Raw genomic sequence first — 25,501 nt, forward strand, 5'->3', positions numbered from 1 at the left:
TGAATGTAAGATAAACAGATTTGTGAAATATTTTCATATCTAATCTTGATTAATGGGTGGCATGGCAGAGTTTCTTTACTCAGGAGGATTTGTGAAGTAGCTGGTCTGTTGGTGGTGATCAAATATTGTGGGGTGTGCCGAGTTCCTGTTGATGCTCACTCTAGCTTATTCCAGAGCTTTGTCTTTCAAATATTTCAATTAATAATATCTTTTAATATTTATATCTACTGATGTCTTGAATATGAATAAGATTTTACTGGTCCTCATACCCAGTTCAAACCCCTACCCACTGATTTTAAGTGTGATGCTCACAACTTTACCTGAGCTGAGTGCCATTGGACTGACACTCACTTGTATGGTATGACATGAGGAGCTCACAAGTATATGAACAAGAGGTACAAAATCTCACTCACAAACCTCACCAACTGCATAGAAACCAGTGGGCAGTAGAACTCATTCACAAAACAATGCTACCCTTTCTAAAACACACAGAATAAGACATAAATATCTGCATTTTTCACACAGTACTACAGATTCTGTTTGCTTTCTGCTTTGACCGTGACGGTGCTAAAAGTTTCCAGGACTATCTTTCCGTCTTTCTTTTTCATCCCACATACACCATAAATCCAGATTCTTGTCAAAGCTGGTACAGTGACAGCTAAAGCTTTCTTCTCTGTTCCTGTAAACCTGACCTCTTCACCAAATTGAGGAGCATTTAAAGACAGAGCATGTGAATACATACAGGGTTTTCAATTCTTTCTGTCCCCAATAAAACTAAACCATATGCTCTCACATCCAAGACAGGAAAAATCAAGTATCTCTCTCTCTCTCTCTCTCTCTCTCTCTCTCCCTACATATATATATATATGTACATATATATATATATATATAAAAACACCCAGCACGCCCCTGCGGGCGGTCTATCCTTCAAGCTCGGGTCCTCTACCAGAGGCCTGGGAGCTTATGGGCCCTGTGCATGGGTCATCTTCCTGATGTATTCTTGGATGTTCGCTGCCTCATCCTGGACTGTGGTACTGACACTCACTAGTCCCCAGCCTCCTTCTTCCGCTTAGCGTACAGCTTCAGGGTGCTGGACTTGGGGTGAAACCCTCCATGCATGGCCAGGAGCTTCCTTGTCTTGATGTCTGTGGCTTCTAACTCCTCCTTTAGCCAGCTTATTATCCCAGCAGGGTACCTCCCTTCCTCAACTTCCTCAGGACTTGCCTGACCCTCTGCAGGTACTTGGTGGTTGCAGGTTCCCTAGCGGCCCCTTCATGGTTCCCATTTGCCTGTGGGATCCCCAGGTACTTGTAGCTGTCCTCGATGTCTGCAATGTTGCCTTCTGGAAGTTTGATCCCCTCAGTTCTGACTACCTTCCCTTTCTTTGTTATCATCCGACTACACTTCTCCAGTCCGAATGACATTCCGATGTCATTGCATATATCCTGGTGGTGTGGATCAGTGAATTGATGTTTTGTTCACTCTTGGAATGCAGCTTGATGTCATCCATGTACGTAAGACTACACGCCTCTGGAGAGGGAGTCGCAAGTTCGATTCCCACCTGGGGATGTCTGTATCCGGTAAGGGTCCTAGACAAGACCGCCCATGCTAACCAAGCCTACTGCAGACATGAACGAGAGACAGAAATATGAAGTCATCCCAGCTTGGACATTGCCCGGATCAACAAGGTCTGTGTCAGGTGTCGAGGAACTGGGGCACCCTGATCAGAATTGGGCTACTGAAAAAAGTAGGCATTGGTGGGCAAGAAACGAAATATATAGATATATATATATATTATGGCCATAGCATCATCTCAGACTTTGTGTCTGAGATAATGTACGTTATTTATGAATAAAATGAAATGAAGTGAAAATGACATGAAACATGAGACTTGAGTTTGGCTGCTTTGACAGTTACAGGCTGCACTTTGAATGGTTGTTTTTTTGGTTTTTTGTTTTGTTTGTAGAAACTGTTCTGTGGTCAACCCACAGAAGGGACACAAAGAGGCAACCTGTATTTTAGACCAGTGTACACCAGTAGCTGTGAATCCTCTTGGTCTTGGAAGCCTCAATGACTCGGCTGAATTCAGTCCCAAACTTCTCACTAACACTGCACATATAGTGATGGTAAAAAATAAATATAGAACTTAAATATATAAAAAATACTTTTGCTTTCTGATGTTGTCAAAACACCCTTTCCCCTTAGCGTGTCCAGTGGTGCCAGTTAAGTTGAACACTGTTGCTAATACCTGGAATGCCGCTGTGGTATCACAGAGTGAGTATGAGAGCTATTCCTCCTTGGCACGTAGACCTTACCAACCGTTACAAAAGAAACATCAGTAATTTGTGCACATTTAAGTTAACGCAAGTCAAATGTATTTATAAATCAGATTGAAAATCAACTCACATTGACAAAAGAAGTTTGTTTTTAAATGTATTTGGTGAAAGTAATGATTTTATCTGTGCTTGCCTAAACTCTAGGTTGAATGCTTGTAACTGAGATAAATGTATTGTTTGGAAGTCTATAGGCGACCTTCGATAGGGGGCGATCGTGGCTCACGAGTTGGGAGTTCGCCTTGTAATCAGAAGGTTGCCGGTTCGAGCCCCGGCTCGGACAGTCTCGGTTGTTGTGTCCTTGGGCAAGACACTTCACCCGTTGCCTACTGGTGGTGGTCAGAGGGCCCGGTGGCGCCAGTGTGCGGCAGCCTCGCCTCTGTCAGTGCGCCCCAGGGTGGCTGTGGCTACAACGTAGCTTGCCATCACCAGTGTGTGAATGGGTGAATGACTGGATATGTAAAGCGCTTTGGGGTCCTTAGGGACTAGTAAAGCGCTATATAAATACAGGCCATTTACCATTCTGTAAGCATGAAAGGTCCTCTAATGATGAAAGAGACTTTTTGAAATATAGTTTCCCATATATATTCTGTTTTGAAAATAGATGTAATTTTGTATACTTGTTACTTATAGTTTAAACAATTTTAACAAAAACACCCACACGGGGAATTTTTAAGCATAAGTAAGGAAGTGAGGAGTGAAAGGCAAGAAAGGCAGAGCCACAGGTGGTTGAGCCAGGCCAAAAATTTTAACAGGACAGTCAAATGAACTAGGCTTAATGATTAACGTAGTTGATCCTTTAATCTGATGTCATGGTGCCATTGAACACAAGCATATGAATCAGCAGCAATGGAAGATGATACCATGGCCAACCCACTGACACACCTGAAACTACCACTGAAATCAAACAAAGGGAAAGAGCGAGTGAGGGACGGAAAGAACGCCTACTTAGAGGGGAAAGGCTGAATACTTAAGCATTTAAATTGTGTGGCATTTTTCCAAACAACATCCATTTGTGGTTTCCTAACTGGTGAAAGCAGATAAAGCTAAGTTGTAAATGAATTAGAAGTGCCAGTGATTCATCATCCACAGAAGCTGGAGAAACAGGAGATGGGGAAGAACTTGCAGTAAACACTCTATATTCACAGCAGTAAAAGCAGTAAACAGAATAAACACTTGTATTTTTTCTACAAACTCCAGACTTGGAATTTCAAGAACCACACCCAAGTTTGCCAAAACAATAACCAGGAGATAAGCATTTTCCTGCTGTTTCCATAAAGCAGCCTGTTCTGTTTAGACACTTTTGGCAAATTTAACTCTCTTATATAGTAATGTACACATATCAACATCATTAAACATCTGGTAGTCACATTGACTTTGGCAGCAGAGGTTTCCCTGAACTTCATCGATTGTGAGAAGACTGCAAAAGTAAAAAAACAGTGGCGTGCCACACACAGCGCCAAGATCTTGACATTATTTTTGAGGATTTTGTAGAGAACAGACTGAAGATATTGTTTTTCTACATTCTTAATAATTCCTAATAATTCTATACCCCTGCCTTAAAATACTCAAACTTTGTGTAATGATAAATGGATAAAATCAGCATTTTTGTCCATCAGTCTACACAGAACAATATAACAAAGATTTTCTTTTTTCCTTTTTTTGTATTGAAAATTAAAACTACTTTACAATAGTCTCCAGTCTCTCACTTTAGAACTTTCTAGAATGCATTTGGATTTCTTTACACTTTTGCTTTTGCTTTTGAATTGTCTGAATGGGATTTATGATTTTCTTTTTTCGGTGGATCACGCAGCACTAATTCCATGTTGTGTTGGTTGCATGCTTCGGGTTACCTTTGTCAAGTTTAACAATCACAAAATTCAAAGGTCATTTGTTTTCTGGAGGAAAGACTTTCTTTAAGGATTGCGTCTGGCGTCCTCATTTTTAACCAGTCTCTGGTGCTGAGAAGCGTGCCGATGCCATGATACTACCATCACTATCCCTGAAAGGATTTCCATCAGGATACCCAGAGATGGCAGTTCGTCTTGTAATTGGAAGGTTTCCGGTTCGAGCTCCGGCTCGGACAGTCTCGGTCGTTGTGTCCTTGGGCAAGACACTTCACTTGTTGCCTACTGGTGGTGGTCAGAGGGCCCGGTGGCGCCAGTGTCCGGCAGCCTCGCCTCTGTCAGTGCCCCAGGCCAGCTGTGGCTGCAATGTAGCTTGCCATCACCAGTGTGTGTGAATGGGTGAATGACTGAATGTAGTGTAAAGCGCTTTGGGGTCCTTAGGGACTAAGTAAAGCGCTATACAAATACAGGCCATTTAGAATGACGTGATTGAAGGTTGTGGCTGTTCCTCCCAAACAGGATATGGAGAGTTGCTCCATAACTCATACCTTTTCCTGACATCCAGTGTGAATTATTTTACCTCGCAGGTCTAAAGGTCTCCTTTTTCTAAACTATATTCAATCAGTCTATTTGGACTAAGCTCTGGTCTAATCTAACAGATAAGTAAGGCAACAAGAATGAAACAATAAGTGGAAGAATGTTTTAATACAACATTTACCCTATTATTTCAAATGACTGAAATTTGTAGATAAATAAACAGAAATGCTTAAAAAATGTACGCTTAAAAAACCCCCTCAGTTTTTGCTTTTGGGGGTTATATTTCTTGTATTTAATCTGGTTTTATATGCTTTTTCTCTCTATTCTTCATTTTTTTTCTTAAAAAACATGAAACAACCCCCCCCCCCCACACACACACACACAGACACACACACAAACAACAAATTAAATACAAGCTTACATACAAAACCTAACACACAATATTATTATCATAATGCTAATGGTGAATGATATTGTAATTAGCTTAGGAATACCACAGCAAATTATAGGGTTGGGCTTTTGATTTTGTATTAAAAACTAAGAACAAAAACATTTTCATCAGTTTAAAAAAATGTTTCAAAACTGTTATATGGATGTCTTTGGAACCACATGACTCACGGACAAAGTGAAAAAATAAACAATAAATCAATTCAATTTGCTGTCAGTGGAAAAAACAGGGATTTCACATAACATCACATCTAAACATCGAGGCTGATTTTTTTTTTTTTGTATTATTTTTGGTATATTTTATACTATCCATAGAGTAATTGTTTTGGATCTCAGGTTTATCACGTTATTCCTGCGTGTCCTGAACGCGGCACGACAACGCCCTCTCCCTGTGTGAACAGCAGGTTACAGGAATCCTATTGGCTACTCCAGACGTCTGTCCCTGTCTACTCGCGGTTCGCTGTATTCCAGTAATCCCAACCCACTCTGGAGTCACTGGGCACGGTCCAACAGCACGGCAGGGACAGGGGCAGGATCGAGAAGATATCGTGGCTCTTTAATTATTTATCACGTCATTCAGGAGCAGGATTAATTGAATATATATCCGAAATATCAGCGAAAACCAGTTCTCGTCACATCAGAGGTAATTTCGGTGTTATTTGTGTTCGGACGTCCTGCTAGCGATAGTTCGTTTAGGGCAGCTACTCCAGCTAGCAGTGTTTTCCAAATATCGGTGGCCTGTCTGCGTGTGTGTGGTGGGTGGCTTCTAAGTGACTTTACAATGACTGTCGGCTGACTTTATCCTCTGTTATCTACATTAAAACTATTGTTAAGAAGTCAAGGGAAAATGAAAAACATTTCACATTTAGTTACCGTGTAGTTACATATAATTACAGTGTGTGCGTTTGCTGTAATGGTATTCCCTATGCTTCTCACTTGCTAATGCTAATGATGCAAACTGTCCGTCCTGTGATGGTGCAGTTGGGCTGGTCTGTTAAACTGAATCAGCCACAAATTCACGTAATAATTTAAAAACGAATAAATGGATGACGTTTACACCTTTTGATTTTTTTGGCTGTGTATTTGGGACCCACAAGTTTGAACTGTGTATGGTGATAATGTGTACTTTGTAATTATGGGATTATGGTTTACACATTGAGAGGTCAGTTTCTTAATCAGGTAGTCAGTGTGTTGCAGTATAGATTGGGTGTTTGCCGCCTCTATCTTGTGTCTCTTAGTATAAAACACGTCCATGTTCATTTTGAAACTAAACTGTGAACAGATAAAAAATATGCACAGACGGGTAAAGAGATCCCCTATCTGTGAACATACAGCATGTTCTTAAAAAACCCTGGGTGGGTATTTTATCATACCATATCATACCATACCCAGTAGCTGCTTAATATTGCAGGCAACACTTCATACCATTTGTGACACCAAAAATCAGGGATACAGGCAGTGCACAGTTAAGGTGCCAGTGAATCAGCAGGCAATCCTTCTTAAGTGTGAAAGTATCTGCACATGACAAGTGAGGCAAATGATCCCTTGTTACATTTTTTTATTTCTATCTATTAGTTAAAACCTACCAGAAAGCTGTCACCCTGTTATTTTTAACTTCTTGATCTTTTAGTGGTAGTAATGAGAGTTATCTGCTGTATCCTCTTCATACCTTACTTTTATTAAATTTTGAGTGATTTAATAAAAATAGATACATTATTGCAACATATGGTCTAGTAGTTTTATGACTCAACATGAGACACACGAGCAGCAGACACCATAACAATCTGGAAAAATATGTTTTATCTACTCCTAACTGGGAGGACAATAGGTCCCCTGTTGGTATGTTTGCTTTGCAAATGGTCACTTGGTTGTGTTTCAGCTAGAGGCTAGCCTACTGCTAGTTTGCATAGTTCTCTTTTTGGCTTGCTTGATTTAAACTGTAGTCCGTGTCTGTTTATTTGGCTTAAGTCAGAAGCTAGGAAGCAAAAATGTAAAAACAAATTATATGAAGTGAGCTGTACTCACTTCCAGTTGTTTTTTTTATAGATTAGCATTTTCATCCATAAAGAACTACAGGGACTAGGGAAGGAAGGAAGGAAATGCCTTTTGGTTGACATCCAAAAGCTACACACACACACACACACACACACACACACAGAGGACTCAATGTCTTCTTTCCACTGAGGTCAGAGCACCGACATTTCACACGGACACTCATTTGGTAACTTTCCCTGTTTTTCACTTATACTCTTAACAAGCATCCGGTCTTCCCCTCTTCCCATTTAAAGGTCGGACATTAGTAGCTGAAGCTTTAGCTCGTGTTTCAAAATGTCACCTCAGTTGCATAGAGCCACTCAGTGCTTACTTCTTTGGTCACAGTGGTCACTGTATGACAGAGTAATGGCAGCTTTTCTGAGCGTAGGCTGAGAACAGGCAGACAACTGTTTCCCTGGATTTGGCAAAGGAAAATCTTATCAAAGGTTTTGATTGCCTTTTGTTCAAATAGTATGCAGATGTATGAACATATGAGCAGACATAAAAATGATAAGCTCATGCAATATAGTCCGCTACCTGGGGCAAAATGCTTGTTGACAAAACATTACAGCATATAAAAGGTTTATCAAACAAAGTTACATCTATTTAGGTAGGTGTGGTATTTTTCTAAGCTTTTTGTAATGTTTTGCTTGAGTAGTTCCTTTTTAGCTTAAAGCAGTGGTGGTTTGGTGTAAATTCGGCTTTGGCTCTCATTCATTTTTATTTTTGTCCTGGTCTCAGTTCTAGTGGGAACAACGATCCCTTTATATGTCTTTAAACGCCAGGATGTCTTTTGTTACATTTACAGGAGATAGATTAATAACTGTTACTCTTACTGTGAAAAGCATTTCTCATGTTCTGTTGGTGTGGGGAAAAATATTGTTGGAATCTGGAAACTTGTAACTATAATAATCTTATTCTTACTTTGTGTCATATAAAATTAAAAAAAGGTTTAATTAATAACTGCCCTGGGCAAAGGACAAGTGCACTGGCCAGGACACATACAAACAAAACCTTGGGAGAAAACAAGCATCCAACTTTGCGTCTGCCTGTAACTGTTTGTATTATTTGTGACTTGTGAAATCCCTGAAGCACTAGAAACGGGAAATGGGTGTTTGAATATGAACTAACATTTTAACAATTTGATGTACGACATGTTGAAGAAATAGTTGCATCACATCAACAGCCAGTCCTGCATGGTGTATGGAAGTACACTTGGATATTTTCCATGGCTTTTCCCTAAACGTGGCTTTACACAGCTGCACAGTGTGGTGGTGTGGATAGAGGCGCAGGCTCAAATACAATGGCTTGTGTTTCACTGAATGTTCATTTCTTTGGTCCCGCTGTATTAAAAAGTAATGACAGCTCTGCTGAGCGTAGGCTGGAACAGACGCAAAGATTGCCTCCACATTTGGCTAAAGATAATACTATCAGTCACAGGGCCTCATTGCCTCATTCCAGTCTGTATTTGTAAGGTGCTTTTGTGCAAACGGACAAGGGCAGAAATCACACAACCACAAAGGATCTCCCATCGCCTGAGGCAGATTAAAGTGTAATTCAGTGTAATGTTTATGAATATAGACGATAAGATTTTTGTAATATTTTGAGGTGTTTTTTCTGTCCAAGCACATGTAATTCTGTCTCTGTCTTTTGTTTTTCAGTTTTATTTTGTCTTCTGGCCTTGATTGTAGCATCAATAACAATCACATAACAAAGTTTTTCTTCATACTTTTCTCAGTTCTTGTTTTTTTTTTTTCTTTTTTTGTATTTTTGTGTTTTAGTTTGATGCTAGAGTTGAAAGAGTCAGTTATTTTGGCCCTGAAAGATCAAACACACTGCAACTTAGGAAAACACCAGCAAATAGAAAAATGCTGCAAAATACACAAAAAAATGGAAATTAGCAGAATTAGCAGAAGTATCTTTTAGACTGTTCAAAAGATACTTCTGTTGGAAGTTCACACAAATGAACTTGGGAAAAATGATGCAAGTTCATTTGTGTTTTAATTGCATGATTCATATAATACTGTAGATCCATGTTCGCTATGACTGTTAGCTTATCTCCCCAAAAACACTTCCTTTGTGTTTTGTGAGGTTTTTTGTGAGCTTTTCTATGTTTTTTCTCTGTCTGTTGTGTTCTATTCAGTTTTGTTTTGCATGCTTTTGCAGCACTTTTCTTTTTTTGTGTGTTTTGGTACGTTGCAGTCCTTTTGACCTCTCAAGGCCACTACAGTTAGTAGTATCAGTTAGTAATCACCAAGTTTTAATAGGTCTCTGTGGACAAACATTTGTCATTTACTATGATCCCGGATCAGTTACAATCTACAGCTTGTCAGACAACACATGTAAATTCCCAGATGGGCTCTCATGTATACATAGATGTACTGATACTTGCCATGGATATGCCAGTAACTGTGTTTATGGTGCAATCCCTAAAGTACCAGTAACTGGAGTACATCTCTCCTGTACTTTGGATTCTTAGAAATGGTAGCTTCATTTCACAGTCAGTCCTGCCCGTGGTATTTTGTGTGGGAGTATACCTGGACAATTTTCATGGCTTTCTCAGAGCCTCTTTACACAGCTGCATATATAGCTGGTAGCAGACTGTGGTGTGGAAAGAGGTGGCAAGCTTGAAGTCATGGTGTTGTCTTTGAGGTGAGTCTGCGCTTTCCTAAAATAGGGCTACTGCAGGCATACAGATGAGGTTTAGGCTTAGTTTTTAAGTAACAACATCCTTGTGGTTTTTGTTGTTTGTGGTCACATTCATTACTGCTCCAAAGACAAGAGCCAGAGCTCAGCAGAGAGGTATTGATTTGTGTGCTGATGTGCATTTTTAGCTATCAGTTTCTTGGATGAGATTTCCCAGAATGTACAGATACCTCCCCTCATCCCCCATTCCCCCACTTCCCATCAGTGCAGCCTGTTTAAAAAAGAAATTGTTGTTTTTTTGTCTTGCACCCTGAGGCTCAAAGAATTGTGTTAGGGCTTGTAAAACATTTCAATGTGGTGTGAAAATTTGGAGAAATAGTCCTCTTAAGAAAGTAGAAGGTCCTCTCATGTGGGAAACCACAAGACTTGGAATAAAACTGTTGTTTTGGTGCGAGCACAAAAATGTGTAATAGACTGACTCCATTCAGCTGTATTTATATTGAGCAGTTCCTCTGAATTTCATGTGAAGCCTACATTAATGGCAGGAACAAAACAGAAGATTTTTAAACTGCTATAGCCAGCTCTGCAGAAAGTCACATTCAATAAATCACATTAATACTGCTGGGTTTAGTGTGCTTTCTGATTGCAGAAGGAGCAGCTGCTTAGAAAGGAAAATGCAATTGCTATGCATGCAGAAAGAGCTAGATTGATGACCGCGAGGATTTTTCATGTACGTGTCATGTCTAAATAACAGCCATTACAATAAACAAACAAACAGGAGGATATCTGTAACTGCTTTAGGAGTCAAAAGAAAAAAATTGATGTTTAAAATTCACTGGCTGCTGGTCTACTGTGTAGATTGATGTTTCAGTTAATGACTCCCATAGCCTACTGCTTTAATAAAAGAACTGTAGTGTTAAGAAACAAACGCAATTCTTTCAAGATTTGAAGCAGATTATAAATGTGTTCTAATTTATTTACTCTATCAGGATAAATAGAATCTTTTTCTTATCTTATATAGAATCTGTCTCTGACACAAAAGAGTTATGAAATCCAGTAGCTCCTGTACAACAACGACTTGTTGTATTTATAAAGTTTGCAGTGGGCCACGTCATGAATTAATGAAACAGCTATCTAAAAATATATCAGCATGATGCTGCACGGTCATACTCAATGTCACTATGGAGTGCTGATAGGATCACTTATTTCACAACGAGGCTTAAGGTTTTGGCAGGAATTGTTTGCTCATCTATTTGGAACATGTTGCAGAGGGCTTGGTTGTTTTTCAGAGGCTTATTTTTGTCAAGCTAGAGAGACGTTTGAGGCCTGCCCCAGCCTGTCTCGAGGGAAACCAGATGAACTGCGAATGTCAGTGATGGTTCAACACACAAGAACAGAGATTTATATGCGTACACAAGCATGCACATGCAGGTTCATCGGGGTTAAGACTCGATTATTCCGTCCCTGTGCACTATGACACTTTTTGTGTTAAATTATCTAACTTTAACAAGAATAACAGGCACCCAATGTACATCATACATGAGTAACGACTCTGGATGTTTTTGCCATTAAACGTTTTTTCAGTATGCTACTCTGAACGACTTTGTATCGGCTTTCGGGCCGCTTGGATTCACATTAATAGGTTAAAGTTTATATTTGCAAGTTTTTTATGTATTTAATCATATTTTTAAAGGGGTGCAAAAAATATTTTTGTTCTCACATGTTGTTAAATGATAATTGCCTGTCTCATTCTTTCTAAGCTGCTTCTGCCAGACAAGCCGGCAGTTTTATCTAACAGAAGGAATAAGCTGTTTGCTATAGAGCTATCTAGAATACCAATTTATGTACTTGGATATTTGATAGCAAACTACAAAAGGCTTTGGTCAGTGGGTGGAAAGATTCATGTCTGATTAGCTGAGAAAAAGAAAATCATCACTCAAAGACAAATTTAGAAGCAGCAGAATGTGTCTTACTCTGCAGCGCAGGCCTGTGTCTGCTCTGAGCCTGGTAGAGTACAATGGGGATGTGAACATCACTCTTGATGACAGCACCGCTGTCGATTTTTCAATAGGGACTAGGAACGCTTACCAGATCTGTTAACAAAGCTGCTAAGTTGGCAAAAGTGAAATCCTGTGAGTTACAGGGAGGTCAGGGGTCAAACTGAAATGTAATGTATTACACAGTTTAAAAAAAAAAAATCTAATAGTAGAATTCAAAATCCCAAAAAGTTACAGAGTATTTGAGTGCAGCTGTGGTTTACCATAACAGCTGTGAACGATTTGTGTGGTTTTAGAGAGCAGCCAAACAGACGGTGAGCAGGGCGAGGTGGTACAGATTTTTGACTGGCAGTACCTGTGGAAGGAGTTTTGTTGACATTAGAATTTAATACACTCTGACATTCCATTTAGTGAAAATAAATGGTTGGGTTGATATTTCCCTGGAAAACGTAGCTCTGCGTGGTTGTACAAGTTATCTTCAGCTCGATCTAGACTGCTGCCAGCTGCCTTTACATGCGAGTGTGTCTACTCAGCTTACATTACTTTCAATTAAATGTGTCTTTAGCTGTGTATACCCAAGTCCTGGTAGGAATAGTTAAATGTGCTCGTCTATCTATAAAAGCTGGACATAGGTTGGAGGTCTGTCTGTTTGTATAGAGATGAATGGAAAAATGACCTTTTGGCTCATTTTTTTCCATGATCTCAGTAAATACCTCCCCAGTGGTTTTACAGTCTCAGCCTGTAGTTTAAAGTTTTATTAAATACAACCTAAAGATCATTTATTAAATTGTTAGAATAAAAAAGGGGATAAAGCAGGGCGTACTTAAGGGTGGACCTGCTTTCTGATTCATAACCCACTTTGTGTGAGCACACATTGGCCCACAGTGGCTCAGTCATAATGCCCACAAAGCTCAGCTCAAAGCCTCAAGACAGGACTAACTGGTAGTGCTGCCATAGCTACATCAATCTTTTATATTGCACAATGATTTTAGTCAATGGCTTGAATCTGTAGGGTCAAGCAATGCAAGATTATATGTAGAGCACCTGTTAAATAAAAGTTCCAGCTGCATGGCATACACGTTCTTGTCTTGTCTGACCCACAGCTGTGGAGCTGTATGGTGCTGTGGATAACGCGTGCAAAAGATCCTCATTTCGAAACCGGGAGGAGACACAGAGTCAGCCTTGGGGCGTCCAAAGCTAGTGTACTGGTAGTGCCGGTTCCAAGCCTAGATAAGTGGGAGGGTTGTGTCAGGAAGGGCGTCAGGCATAAAGTCTGTGCCAAATCAAATATGCAGATACATCCGTCAGCCAAAAGAACCTCCGATGCTGGTCCCACAGTTGTCTTTGTATCCAGTTTGCCTGTATCTTTCTGATTGTTCATAAGTCCGGTTGATATGAGCAGTGTTAAATTCAAAACCCTCCAAAACGGCTTAGAAAAATTCAAAAAACTAGGGTCTTTAAGAGGAGGACAAGTACAGGATAACCCGAATACCAGGAACAGGAGGATTTTCATAACCAGTGTGTGTAATGTGTGTGCTTCAACAGCTGCCACAGTGAAGTTTTGGTTTTTTTTTCTTCTTAGAGTTGACTTTTCTTGGCAGTTGTACATCTGGCTTTGGCAAGAAGTAACATAAGAATGGCAGCTTGCAGTGAGGAATTCCAAAAATTGAAGTCAGTTCAACACATTGGTCCCCAGTGAACCCAGCAGCGACAGAAACAAACCTAAAGCACATTTCTTAAAAACACTGTGCGTGCCAGAATATTTTCATGGAAAAAACATTATGTTTACATGACTTCAACCTGGACAGCTTCACAGTGTCCCCAAGTAACTCCCGGTCATTAGCATTAATTTTTTTTTACAGCCAGGCTGTTATTTTCTTTTTTTAATAATATCTATGTTTTAACATGATACATGATACATTTATCGTTGTTTTGAACTCTGTCCTTCTGGGTTTTTCCACAGGCCTTCCTCTGTCTAGGTTTTGCCTCTCAGGATGTTTTAACACGGTAGTGTAGTGAAGAGGACCATCACTTCATCAGGATCTGTAAGCAGACGCTTGGCCGGTAGATAAAAATGGCTCACTTAAGTCTCACTCCCACTTTAAAGCTTATTAGCAGTGGCTTTGTCTGGCTCCTGTGGATTGTCCTGTGGTTTTCGACTTCACACACTCATGCAGATACTGGTAAGAACTGAAACACATGAAGGAAACCTTAACTTTAATAAATCAGTTATTCTGCTCTGCTGAATTCATCTAACGTTGAAGGTTTCTTTAATTCTAAGAAGCAATTTAGAGTTAAACTGCGTGTCCTATAATCACTAAACCCTGATGTGATTTTTTTTTTTTCCAGGCCTTACAGTACCTCAGCAGGTGACGCTGTCTCCTAACTGGGGCACACAGGAACTCTCCATATCCTGGTTGGGAGGAGGCGCAACGACCTTTGACCTCATCATTCTAAGAACTGAATTCAATGAAACTGTCTTCTATGTAAGAGCACTTCATTTTCTATGAACTTGTTTTGTTATGGCATTTTAAAGCAATTGTAGTACATTATGAGTGTAGGAAGATTTGCTGTACTGGTAACATTGTTTTGAAAATCATCTTTGGCATTCATATAGTATATTTTTTGAAAAGGAAATCATTATCTTGTGCTGCATATTTTCCTGTAATGATTTCTTTGATTTTACGTAAACTTTAGGTTTTGTGTGCACTAAGTAGTTGCTTTCTTCTCTATGACGGTTGCAATATTTCACCAGTTACTTGTTTTAACTGTGTATTCTGTGTATGTTCTGTAGGAGACAGTCTCTCCGACAGTGAATAAGGTGAGTGGTCTGCACCAGTGGACGTGGACTTCGGTTAACCCTCTGGAGTGTACCTCCCTGTCAGTCAAAATCCGCTCAAGAGCTGGGCAGTATACAAGTGAATGGAGTCAGACTGAGACACTTCAAGGTCAGTGGCACCCATGTATATTATAGACCATCAGTAATTAGTTAAAACCTAAGTAGCCAGTTAGTATCCTGTTGACATGTTCTCATTAAGGCCTCATTCTTTTAACCCTTTAAGACCTACCATAGAACCAAGTCCGCCAGAGTTATCTTTATATTTTTACATGCTGTAGTGGCATTTTTGGGAGCATTTCAAGTTGCTATACATCAATATAACTGTTATAGCCCAAATTTTAACAATATGTATGCATTAAGTCTATAATAACTACATAAATTGCAACAAAGTGCAATAAACTACAAAAAATGAAAATCTTTTTTTTTTTTTTTTTTTAAACATATATTTCTAGTTAGAGAAATTTAAGAGGTTTGTCCCTCAAAACTGTAAATACAAAAAAGTTGCACAAAATAGTTTCTAACGACAGGAAATTTATTTTGAGTTCTAAGCAACCCAGAAACTATTCAGAAAAGCATGAAGTCAAACATGACTTTTAAAAACACCAGTACAGGCTTATAAGGCCCCGAAGGTAAAAAACTACATTTTCTGCGAAAATGATGTCACTTCTGGTTTTCGGACAGGTAACGGTGGACACGCGATAGTTTGCGCTGACGTCTATTCCAACGTAGGAAGTGTTATGAACAGCTGATCGGATTGGCAGAGCGTTTTTCTGGAATATGTTTTTGTTGCTGCAAGTGCTTTTTATGCTGTTTTTGCAAAGCCATATGTGGAAGGAAACCGTGACCTAGGACAAGCTGATGGCATAAGATGTAAATACAACTCCTCCGGTTTCGTGTGCAAAAAAAATTATTGTGCTAGCTTACGTGGTTCCGGTTCTACAGGGATTTAAAAACAGTTACGCAAAACGGAGCGTGCCCGCTCCGACCGGTTTTAAAAGGTCAAAATATATACCTCCTAAAATATTTGCCTTGTGCATATCCGTGTCTTTTTACACCTTACTACTCTCCTCACTCATTTTTTTATTCTCTCTCGATCTGTTTTCTATTTCAGGACATGATCACCCCAACAGTGAGCAGAGAGTTAAGGCATTTCCCCAGGACAAAGTTTTACCTGTGGGGGCCAACATCACCTTCTGTTGCATTATGGATGAAGGGATGTTCTTTGATAAGATAGTATACGATGGGAATGCCACGATCGTGACACGACTGAGCAGGCGGACCTATTCCACTACAGTGTCTAATCTGGTGGCCTCTCGCCCCTCAGGAAGCAACATGCTTTGTTTGCAAGAAGACAAGGGAAAACTGTATGGAGCAGTTGTGTTTGTTGGATGTAAGATAAACACGTTAGAAATATTTTTAGATCTAATCTGGGTTAATGTTTTGGGCATGGCAGAAAAATGCATTCCTTTATATCTTTTAATATTTATGACTCTAAAAATGTGACTGAGATTTTTGTTTTTTTGTCCACATCCCCAGATCCACCACTGCCCACTGATTTTAAATGTGAGACTTATGACTTAAGATCAGCTGTGTGCCAGTGGGGGAAAGGACGAGACACTCACTTGTATGGCATTCAGCGAGGAACTCGCTACTTTGTGAACAACAGGTACAGATCTCACTCACAAAAAGGGAATAGTAGAACTGTACAATCACCCATTCACAGAAAACATCTGCAGGTTCTAGAATACATGGACAATACAGGGAACCGTTACCTGTATTTTTCAAACAATCCTACATCCGTCCAAACCTTTCCAAACCGCATGTTGGATGTTTCTTGTCTTGTCCTTCACATCAGCTACATTGCCACCTGAAGCTTTTTATCCAGTGTCAGCACAAAAGCTGCGCCAGTCTTGAAAAAAATGATTTGTCTAGTAGGTCACAGAAGCAAAACGGTCCAACTGCAGTGCAGTGCCTTAAACCTCTCTCCTCAGGCAAGAATAACATATATAAAATGTACACGTGTGCTGCTAATCAACTAGCATTACCTGCATGATTATAGGCAGAACTTTTTCAGTGAAGAGCTGCGATGATGCTCTCCGCAGTACCATGCCAGCAGTTTTCTTCCAGATAAAAATGCTATGAACCCAGGATGGAAAGAAAACAGAAGATTGTTTTACAAAGTTAGATGTGGAAGCCCTTTCAGCTTTTATGTCCAAGACTTTGCTTTTAGCCATCATCGGGTCAGAGTTAGTTTGTATTTGAACAATGTGTTTATATTATTTATGACAGTTCCTCTGCCTTTCTCTAAAAATCCTTTTTTTTTTTGTATGGAAAAAAAAACTAGCTGAGAGAGGAAGACGAGAAATATAAAACACTTAGGCAAAGAGACCACTTGCCTCTGTGTGTCCATTTGATAGCAGATTGGCACACTTCCAAGCCTTTTATGGGAATAGCTTGAACGCTGGCCAAAATGTTTTTCACCCTGTGCCGTTTTTATATGTTAGAAAGACAATTTGAAGTGATTACATTTTATTGTGAATTGCTATACTTACAGCAAATCTAATTTTTTGTGCCTTTTTTGTTTGTTTGTTTTTAGGGACTGCACTGAGGTCAACCAAGATGTGGGACAGAAAGAACTAAACTGTACTTTAGACACATGGGAGGGTAACTGGACACTGGTAGCTAAGAACCTTCTCGGTCAGTACAGCCTCACGGACACTGCTGAACTCAGTCACAGAGGTAGGTGGCTCAACCTTAGCTTCTCACCATCACTGCACATACTCTCCTGGTAAAAAAGAAATATAGAAATCAAAAATATATAAAATATTTTTTTTTCTTTTCTGATGTTGTTGAATCACTCTTCCTCCTCAGTGTGTCCAGTGGCGCCAGTTCAGCTGAGCGTCGTTGCCGATGCCTGGAATGCCTCTTTGTCGTGGCATTGGAAGTACGACAGTTATTCCTCCTTGGCACTTGACTGCCAGGTTGAGATCACCGCAACAGAGGATGAAAAACTAATAAAGGTGAGAAGTCTGCGCTTGTGTATGTTGTGCAATATGTCAGACATCATCACTTTGATTCTTCTGGAACTGCTTCCTACCACATTGCCCTCAACAAATGCGAGGTCATGTAGGATGTTCTCTCATTTGTGCTTATAAAATCGAATGTCTGTTTCCAGCGTGTTTTCTCTGGTGTGGGTCTGAGGTCTGTGTTTCTGTCGGACCTGTATCCTGATGAGCGCTACAGTGTTAAAGTCCGCTGCGGTGCCCAGCAGAATTTCTGGAAGTGGGGAAAATGGAGCGAACTGTCTTCCTTCAAAACCAAAACCTATGGTAAATTATTTATTTGTGGTATTGCTTATTTTGGCAGAATTAGGGCTGCAAGCGGTTATTATTTCCTAATTTTATCAATCAGTAATTTTTTAGTGATTCATTGTTGGGTGTCTGCCTGAATTAATTCAACTTTAATGAAATCTAGGAAGTAAATTTGTTGCTAAATACTGGAAATTTGAAGTCCTTATTACTATAGGACTAGAGTCTCTGAAATGTAACAAAACGTTTGTATGTTTTTGACTTTTCTCAGTTCCTGATACCCCAGATGCTTGGATATGGTTGAACACAGATAACACTGGGACGGTTGTTTGGAAGGTAATGTGTTTTTTTTTTCATCTTTGACTTGAGCTGTTTTAGATTTACATGGTCATTTTAGACAATTTGCTTTATGTATGTATAAGTGTGGAGAGCACAGATTCATCATGTTGACTACAGCTATAATGCACAGACAAGTAACATGTGCATCTTCCGTCTTCATTCTTTATCCTGTTTCGTTTTACCACTTTGATACAGGTCACTGTGTAACGTACCACGAAATGTACCCCAAAAAGTAGAAAGCGATTTAATATAATTTCTTTCCTGATCTCCTTTAGCCTCTAACACGAAGACAGAGCCACGGTAAACTGACACAATATGAAGTTTTCCTTTGGAGCCCTGAAGAAAATCGAGCACTTGCGCCGACTGTAACCTTGCCACCGAATACTTTGTCTATGCCAGTCAACCTCACAGAAATCGCTTTCTTCAGCAATAACAGCAGCATCGTAGCAAATGTCACTGCAAGGAATGATGCGGGATCTTCTTCACCTGCAAGAGTACATTTGACAAGTATGTGAAAGTGGAGGGAGAGTGTGTGTGAGATGTTTATCTTATATTTCAATAGCACACTTGACCTAATGTGACATTGCTAGCAGCTTCTAAGGAGAACTTTATGATGTTTAAACGTCTGCTTTCACTCGTATAACAGGTGTCTTTGTTGAAACGCTAAAGTAGCACTCTGTTGTGTAGAAACAGTGAAGAGATGTGGCTTCTACATTGCTAAGGTTGTTTTCATCTTTCCAGGTGTGGAACCCCTTGCTGTGTCCAGGATAGTTTATACAGACCAAGGTTTTCCCCTGTTCTGGGAAAACAATGCCAATGCCACCTGTGGGTATGTGGTAGAATGGGTTGATGCCTTCTGCCCACAAGACTGCCCTGTAGAGTGGATTAAGTTGCCTGCTGGAACCATTAATGTTTCCGTTGAGTCAGGTATGCAACAACTGTCAGCCTGTGAAAAAAAAGAACATTGATTTCAGTGGATTTCAGCACTGCACTGTATGTATTTTGATTGTTGGTACAAACTGTTTTATCTTTGTATTAGTATTATTCTTGACTGTGTATAGTAATTTCAGGTCTTTTCAGACACGGAATAGATAATATTGCTGTCTTCTAGTTTTCAGAGATGAGCCATTTTTATACTAACGTTCCTCATAGCTCCATTCAAAACAGCCAACAGCATTGATAGTAGGAGGCAAAATTACTGACAGTATTACTACAGTATTATGTGTTGTCTGTGAGATTTGACAGTTCATCAAGTGGAATAATGCATAAAGTCAGACTGTAGTTAATAACATTTTGGCAGTTAATTTGATAATTTAGCCATATCCCGTCGGTTACTGGAAATCATCCGTACACACTTTAGTAAGTGGATCTGGCGATTATTAAAATCTAACTGTATGTAATTGCTCACTTGATTGAAGTGAATTACACATCAAGTGTTGTTTGCTTGCAATCAATCTTGTCTCCGTGTCTCTTCCAGGATAATTTGTTAAAGTTACTGCTCTTGTGCTAGGTACACAACTCCCATTCTTTGTTACTGATGGATTCTGAAGCTGCAACTATGTAATGAATTGTTAACTTGTTAATCTGACCTGTCACTGGCACTGTGACTGAAAGCATTTATCTCGTGGCAAAGGTTTGTTTAGGCATTCTCCAAAACACTGATATATTTTAATGAGCTGGGAAACTCAAGATGTTGGAGGGACACCCGTGCAGTTGCAGTCTTGTGACTGCAAGTAGTCACTCTTGTGCTAAAAATGTTTGTGTAAAATGTGCTTGGCTCGAGGTTTATGGAAAAGTGGTCAGAGCGTGCATTCTGATATGGAGAGGTCACATGCTGATTAGCAGGAGAGAGTATGCGTCAGAAAGAGGTTTAAGATATTAATAAGATTTTCAGCTTTCAAACAACCTCAGTTACCTCAAATAACTCTACTGAAAGGGGCTGTCGAATTTTAAATTGTGTTGCATAACACACAATAATCTGTTTCTCTGTCATCAGATATGTTCCAGCCAGGTATGAGATACAACTTGTCCTTGTACAGCTGCTCCTCAGATTCCAGGGAACTGTTGAAGCGCTGGCAGGGATACACGCAGGAGCTGGGTAGGGATAACGCTGCACACTGAAAGCTTAACTTTAAAAAAACAAACAAGCAAACAAACAAAAACAGTGGTGCTGTGCGTTTTAATTGCTGACAATTTTTCTCCTTCTTGCCATGCCCCTCCAACCTTTTTCCACCTTTTGTGGTTTCCACAGTCCCTTCTGTTGCTTTGACTCTGTCAGCCAGTCAGCAGAACGCTGATATTCTTCTTACCTGGAATGAGATTCCACTGGTGAACAGAAGAGGCTTCCTCCTGGGCTACAATATTTACAACAGCACTGGTTACCAGTTCGACCTACTAGGTATATTTTATGATCCTCCTCCTGTTTAACCAATAAAACTGTTACAGTACGATGCCTTAAAAAGGACAAAGATCATGAATAATTATGATTTTGCAGTTCATCAAAATGTGCGCATTTTGCTTCTGGTTAATACTTTTCTTCTTCTTTTCTCCCCTTACTTGTTCATTACCCTTCGAACAGCCAATCTGCCTGATCCAGAAACGATGAGCTACACAGCAAAGGATTTCACTAAGGGGACCTACAAATTTACTGTCAAGGCCTACACTGCAGCAGGGGAGAACACAGGCACCACTGCCACTGTAACAATAGAGCCCTACGGTACGTAAATATCTAGTTTTATTTATTATGTCAGTCTGTCAGCATTATTAAAGATTCTAATGTGTGATGCATGCATTTATGTGTGTATGTATGTATCGATAGATAGTGTAATTTGTCCTGAGATGTAGGTAAATTGGTAGTGTAGCATTTCTAATACTCTCATTGTCCTATCCTGACAGCTGATTGGCTCATCTTGGAGATCTTGACTTCTTTGGGGCTTGTAACTTTATTACTGGCCATCGTCACTTTCACTTGCTACAAGAAAAGGAAGTGGTAAGACTGTTGTGCTGCTATTTTTGCTACTCTTTCTCTCTTGTTTGCATGTATGCAAGAGATGATTTTATAATTCAAGGCAGCAATGCAGAGCATCTTTTTTTTATTATTATTCAGGCATTTGATATTCTAAATGTTAAAATTAAAATTCTGCTCCTACCAGGGTAAAGAAGGCATTCTATCCAGATATTCCAGAGCCCAAGCTTCCCAGTGATTGGCCCAGGACACAGGTACAGTATTAGCTTAATCCACTATGATCCTTATAAACTTCCTTGTACTTCCTTTGTGATTACAAAAGCTCATTCCCTGTTTTTTATGTGCTATTTTTTTTATGTTGTCTTGTGAAATAATATCAAACTGACTCTTTGTCTCTTTCAGGGTCCGTTGGACGTGAAGCCATCTCCCCACAGCATGGTGTGCGTTGTAGAAACACCTGAGTATGATTGTATTAAAGAAATGCTCGTCGCCATTCCTGAGGAAGATGAGGATGATGAAGGGCAGGGAATAGGGGATGAGTCAGTTGACACAGATGAACCAATGTCATTACGCTACTATAACCAAATGGTAGATGAGCGTCCCATAAGGCCACGTTTCCCAGATTCGTCTGCTTCTTCTTTATCGTCTATGGGTTCAGCTCACACCGATGTGACATACACAGGGATCCAGACCTCAGGGTCTTCTTTGGTCCTCCAGCTGGATCCACAGGGCTCTACCGAGTGCTACCAACCCCAGCTTGATCAGTCGGTCAGCTATGGAGGAGGAGGCTATCGACCTCAGATGCAACCTAGAGCCCCAAGTGATGACATGGGCCTGCCTTCACCTGAGTCTTTCCTAGAGCCACAGGCTGCCTGTTCTGGGGGCTACAAGCCCCAGGGCTCCTGGCATTTGGACTCCCCCGTGGATGCTGCAGAAATGGGCAGCCTGGCACCTTCACTGGGATCCCCTACCTCTGTTGCTTCCACTCAATTCCTTCTCCCCGATGGAGAGGAGAATAGAGGGGAGAAACGACAGCATTCGTCTTCAGCAGCATCCTGGCTCACAAACCTGCTGTCATCAACAAAACCATGAGATCATCTCTCTCTCAGTACTAGTCGCCAGGTCAGGGGGTTTAATGTGAAACTTTTTTCATCATTACTGTTACCAGTGTCATGTATCGCAAGGCTACTTAGTCTAGCTAAATATCCCTTCTGATGTAGCACTACATGATTGTTGCATTTCGACAGCAGCAGTTAATAAGTCATTTTCTGACGTTTAAGCCAAACACATAGAAATGTGTGTCTTGTTATTTTCTCGTCCTTGGATTATGAATATAAATCTGTATATTTATAAATCAAAACATTTCTATCATGGCAGCAAAACTCCTCAAATTATTTGTTCTTACCTCTTTCTACCATACTATATATTGCACCCCCTGGAGACCCAGTGTCTGATCTGTGACTTCGTGTGATGGGCATTTCCTAATGGCATTTCCTGTGTTTAGTGTGCTTACCTTTCTTTCTTTCTTTCTTTCTTACTTTTTTTGGTGATGTAAGCTTTACTACACTACAGAGAAAAAACTGAATGCAACACAGCTTCAAACTTTATAATGGCACCTGAAAATACTTTATAAATACCTTTAGGAAAGGAGCAAGAGTTTTAATTGTTCATGTCTTCTGGTGTTCCACCACTGGTTTAATCTTACCTGCTTTGAGACAGCTACAGGACTGAAGCTCAAGTCCTCTCACATGTGATTTCACAAATAACTGTTGAAACAGGGAGATATCAGTGGAACTATGCACTTATTGATGAAAATCATCTTTAGTTTACACAGATGTGGGTGTGGTGCTTTGTATTATGGTCTGGAAATATATGGGTGATAAACCCATCAGATATACACTGTTATAAGCTAAAAACATGAATACAAAGTGATGTATTATAATGAACAAACACACTAATATGTAATGTTTTCTTGCCTTCCGTTTTGCCTTCATTACCAGTAGAGTTTATTTGTATTTTTTTATTTGATTTTTTTTTGCCACGAAACACATTTCACGGTCAGGCTAATACTTGTATTATCCTCCGAGATGATGATTGATATTATACGTTCTTCATACATTTTTAACTGATGCGAGTTAGTTGGATGGGTAATCAAAGTTTTCAAAATTCAACGCTTCCAGTGATTTGCACCATCAAATTTCACACATTGCCTTATTACTCCTAAATGTTGCTGTTAACAATGTCTTATGCTAATGTGATTCAGGATTGACTGGAAGTTCACTGTATTTCAGTATCTGGATCCCACTCACACTTTAGTTTAATGTACAGGAGATGTCATTTTTCATCAGTTTTAGTCAGTGCTATGGCTTCTCAGTGTGTCTGTGTGGATTGCGAAGATTTCTTTGGTTTCTTTAGAGAGTTCTGCACAAGAACGTGATATCAGTGTGGTAGGCTGTGTTTATGTGTTTACTGTCTTTTGGTCTGCAGTACATTTAAACAAATGTTTTATAATAATATATATATGCCACCGTTTAAATTCTATGGTTAGATAAAGGGACCAAAGGAGAGAAATGACAGATAATGACTAGAAATGCTCATTGAATACAAATGAGTATAGAAAACGTATAATTTGACACAATAAGCAAGATGTATTGTTTCCTTTTCTTCTTTTAGAGTCAGGCCAGGGCTTGCCCGCGTGGCAGATGTGGTCTGTTGTTTCTCAGTGCCTCCAGCCAACAAGCTTTAAGCAAACCTACTGTGATATGAATCATGACGTAAACGAACTTTAACTGTGTCTTCACAGATGAACTGATAACAGGCAGGCAGTCGGTCCTCTTTGACTACTGAGAAAATTGTATCCCCCCTTTCTTTCTCTTAGAAAACTGCTCTGAATTTTGATTTATGAGGCGACAGCTTGCATCAGTACTGAATCAGCCACTTTCAGTATAGGAGATCATCATCTTTTAAGGTTATTGTAAAGAGGGGATATAATTCTGAGTATTTAAACATGGCTGCATATTCTGTTCCTTTGAAGCTTGCTTTTTTTTTTAAACAAGCAGTGCTTCGAAGATTATAAGTTACACAGTGTGTTACAGGATTTATGTTGATTTTGATCAACAGACTGGCACCTTTTTATTGTCCTGGAAATCTTATTATTAATGCAACAAACTGTACATAAGTGTGATTTTCTGTTTTTCCCTTTCTTTCTTGCAATACAAAATCTCCCAATGTTTTATATAAAATGGCATTATATTCCATCTACTATTTAGTTAATGAGAGGAAAATTCAAACAGAGTCAGATTTGAAATATATATTTGTTGTATATAAAGTGAATAAGAATTGTGATCCTGTTTTTTTTTTAAGCTTACTCTGCTTTGCATTGCTATCTTACCATAGGAGATTCGCTTTGCCAGACAAAGTGTATGTAAGGCTAGAGAACTTTTCCTTGCAGCTGCAGACGAGCAATTTTGCTTTAAAGTTTCCGCTGTTTTCTGCGGTTCATCTTCATTTCTAATGAGTGTTTACACTGTAGAATTTTTGGATTTGTGCTTTGTACACCAGTGTAAACTTGCTGCTTTACACATCTTCCTCGCTGGCCTTGGATGTCTTTGTGAAGTTGATGCATGCTATCTTAAATATCACAACAAAACAGTGGCTTGTAAACTCCTCGTTTATGTTGCCATATGGCTTGGAAACTAACACTTAAGTGTTCTGCATGACAACACGACTGAAAGTATTGTGCATTTAAAAAAAGTACTTTATTTCAGGAAATTCTTCAAAATTCGTAATATTTAGCAGATTATTTTATGCTTTCGATTTTATTGAATGAAAACACTACATTTCGTCCGAGTGGAAAAAATAAATGTTAACACTACTAACACAAAATGGTATGCTATCTGTTTAAATGCAATAAAATGACTTGTCTGGCTAACTTAGTTTTTCGGTGTGTTTCCTTTTTTCCATATTGTTTTTTTAAATAAACAGTTTAACCAAAATCACCGTGCCCAGTGTGCTACTATTAAGTCCCCATTACAAGTTATTATTTTCCTTTAATGTCTGATGATGGTTGTGTAGCTAAAAATACTTCTGTCCCTTTAGTATTAAGTAGCACAGGTTCTGGATCGGTTAGTAGTTATTAATTCTAGTTTTTAATTACACTTGTTTGTGAAATAAAAACTGATCCAGGGTAAGCTATACTCAAGCCTTCTT

At 39.5% G+C, this 25,501-nt stretch overlaps 1 protein-coding gene across 1 annotated transcript; it reads left to right on the plus strand.

The window, feature by feature from the left end:
• The first annotated feature begins 5,644 nt into the window (after positions 1-5,644).
• Positions 5,645-25,223, plus strand: lifra (LIF receptor subunit alpha a). Its single transcript, XM_005473457.4, has 18 exons — positions 5,645-5,807; positions 13,805-14,024; positions 14,191-14,327; positions 14,636-14,789; positions 15,792-16,070; positions 16,217-16,346; positions 17,277-17,419; positions 17,552-17,700; positions 17,856-18,009; positions 18,260-18,324; positions 18,603-18,834; positions 19,069-19,254; positions 20,324-20,425; positions 20,579-20,725; positions 20,906-21,043; positions 21,223-21,316; positions 21,480-21,546; positions 21,695-25,223. Exons 2-18 carry the CDS (start codon positions 13,916-13,918, stop codon positions 22,382-22,384), a joined length of 2,976 nt encoding a protein of 991 aa, XP_005473514.1. The 5' UTR covers positions 5,645-5,807; positions 13,805-13,915; the 3' UTR covers positions 22,385-25,223.
• The last annotated feature ends 278 nt before the right edge of the window (positions 25,224-25,501 follow it).

The sequence above is a fragment of the Oreochromis niloticus genome, linkage group LG12 (genome assembly GCF_001858045.2).
Source record: "Oreochromis niloticus isolate F11D_XX linkage group LG12, O_niloticus_UMD_NMBU, whole genome shotgun sequence".
NCBI classification, from domain to species: domain Eukaryota; kingdom Metazoa; phylum Chordata; class Actinopteri; order Cichliformes; family Cichlidae; genus Oreochromis; species Oreochromis niloticus.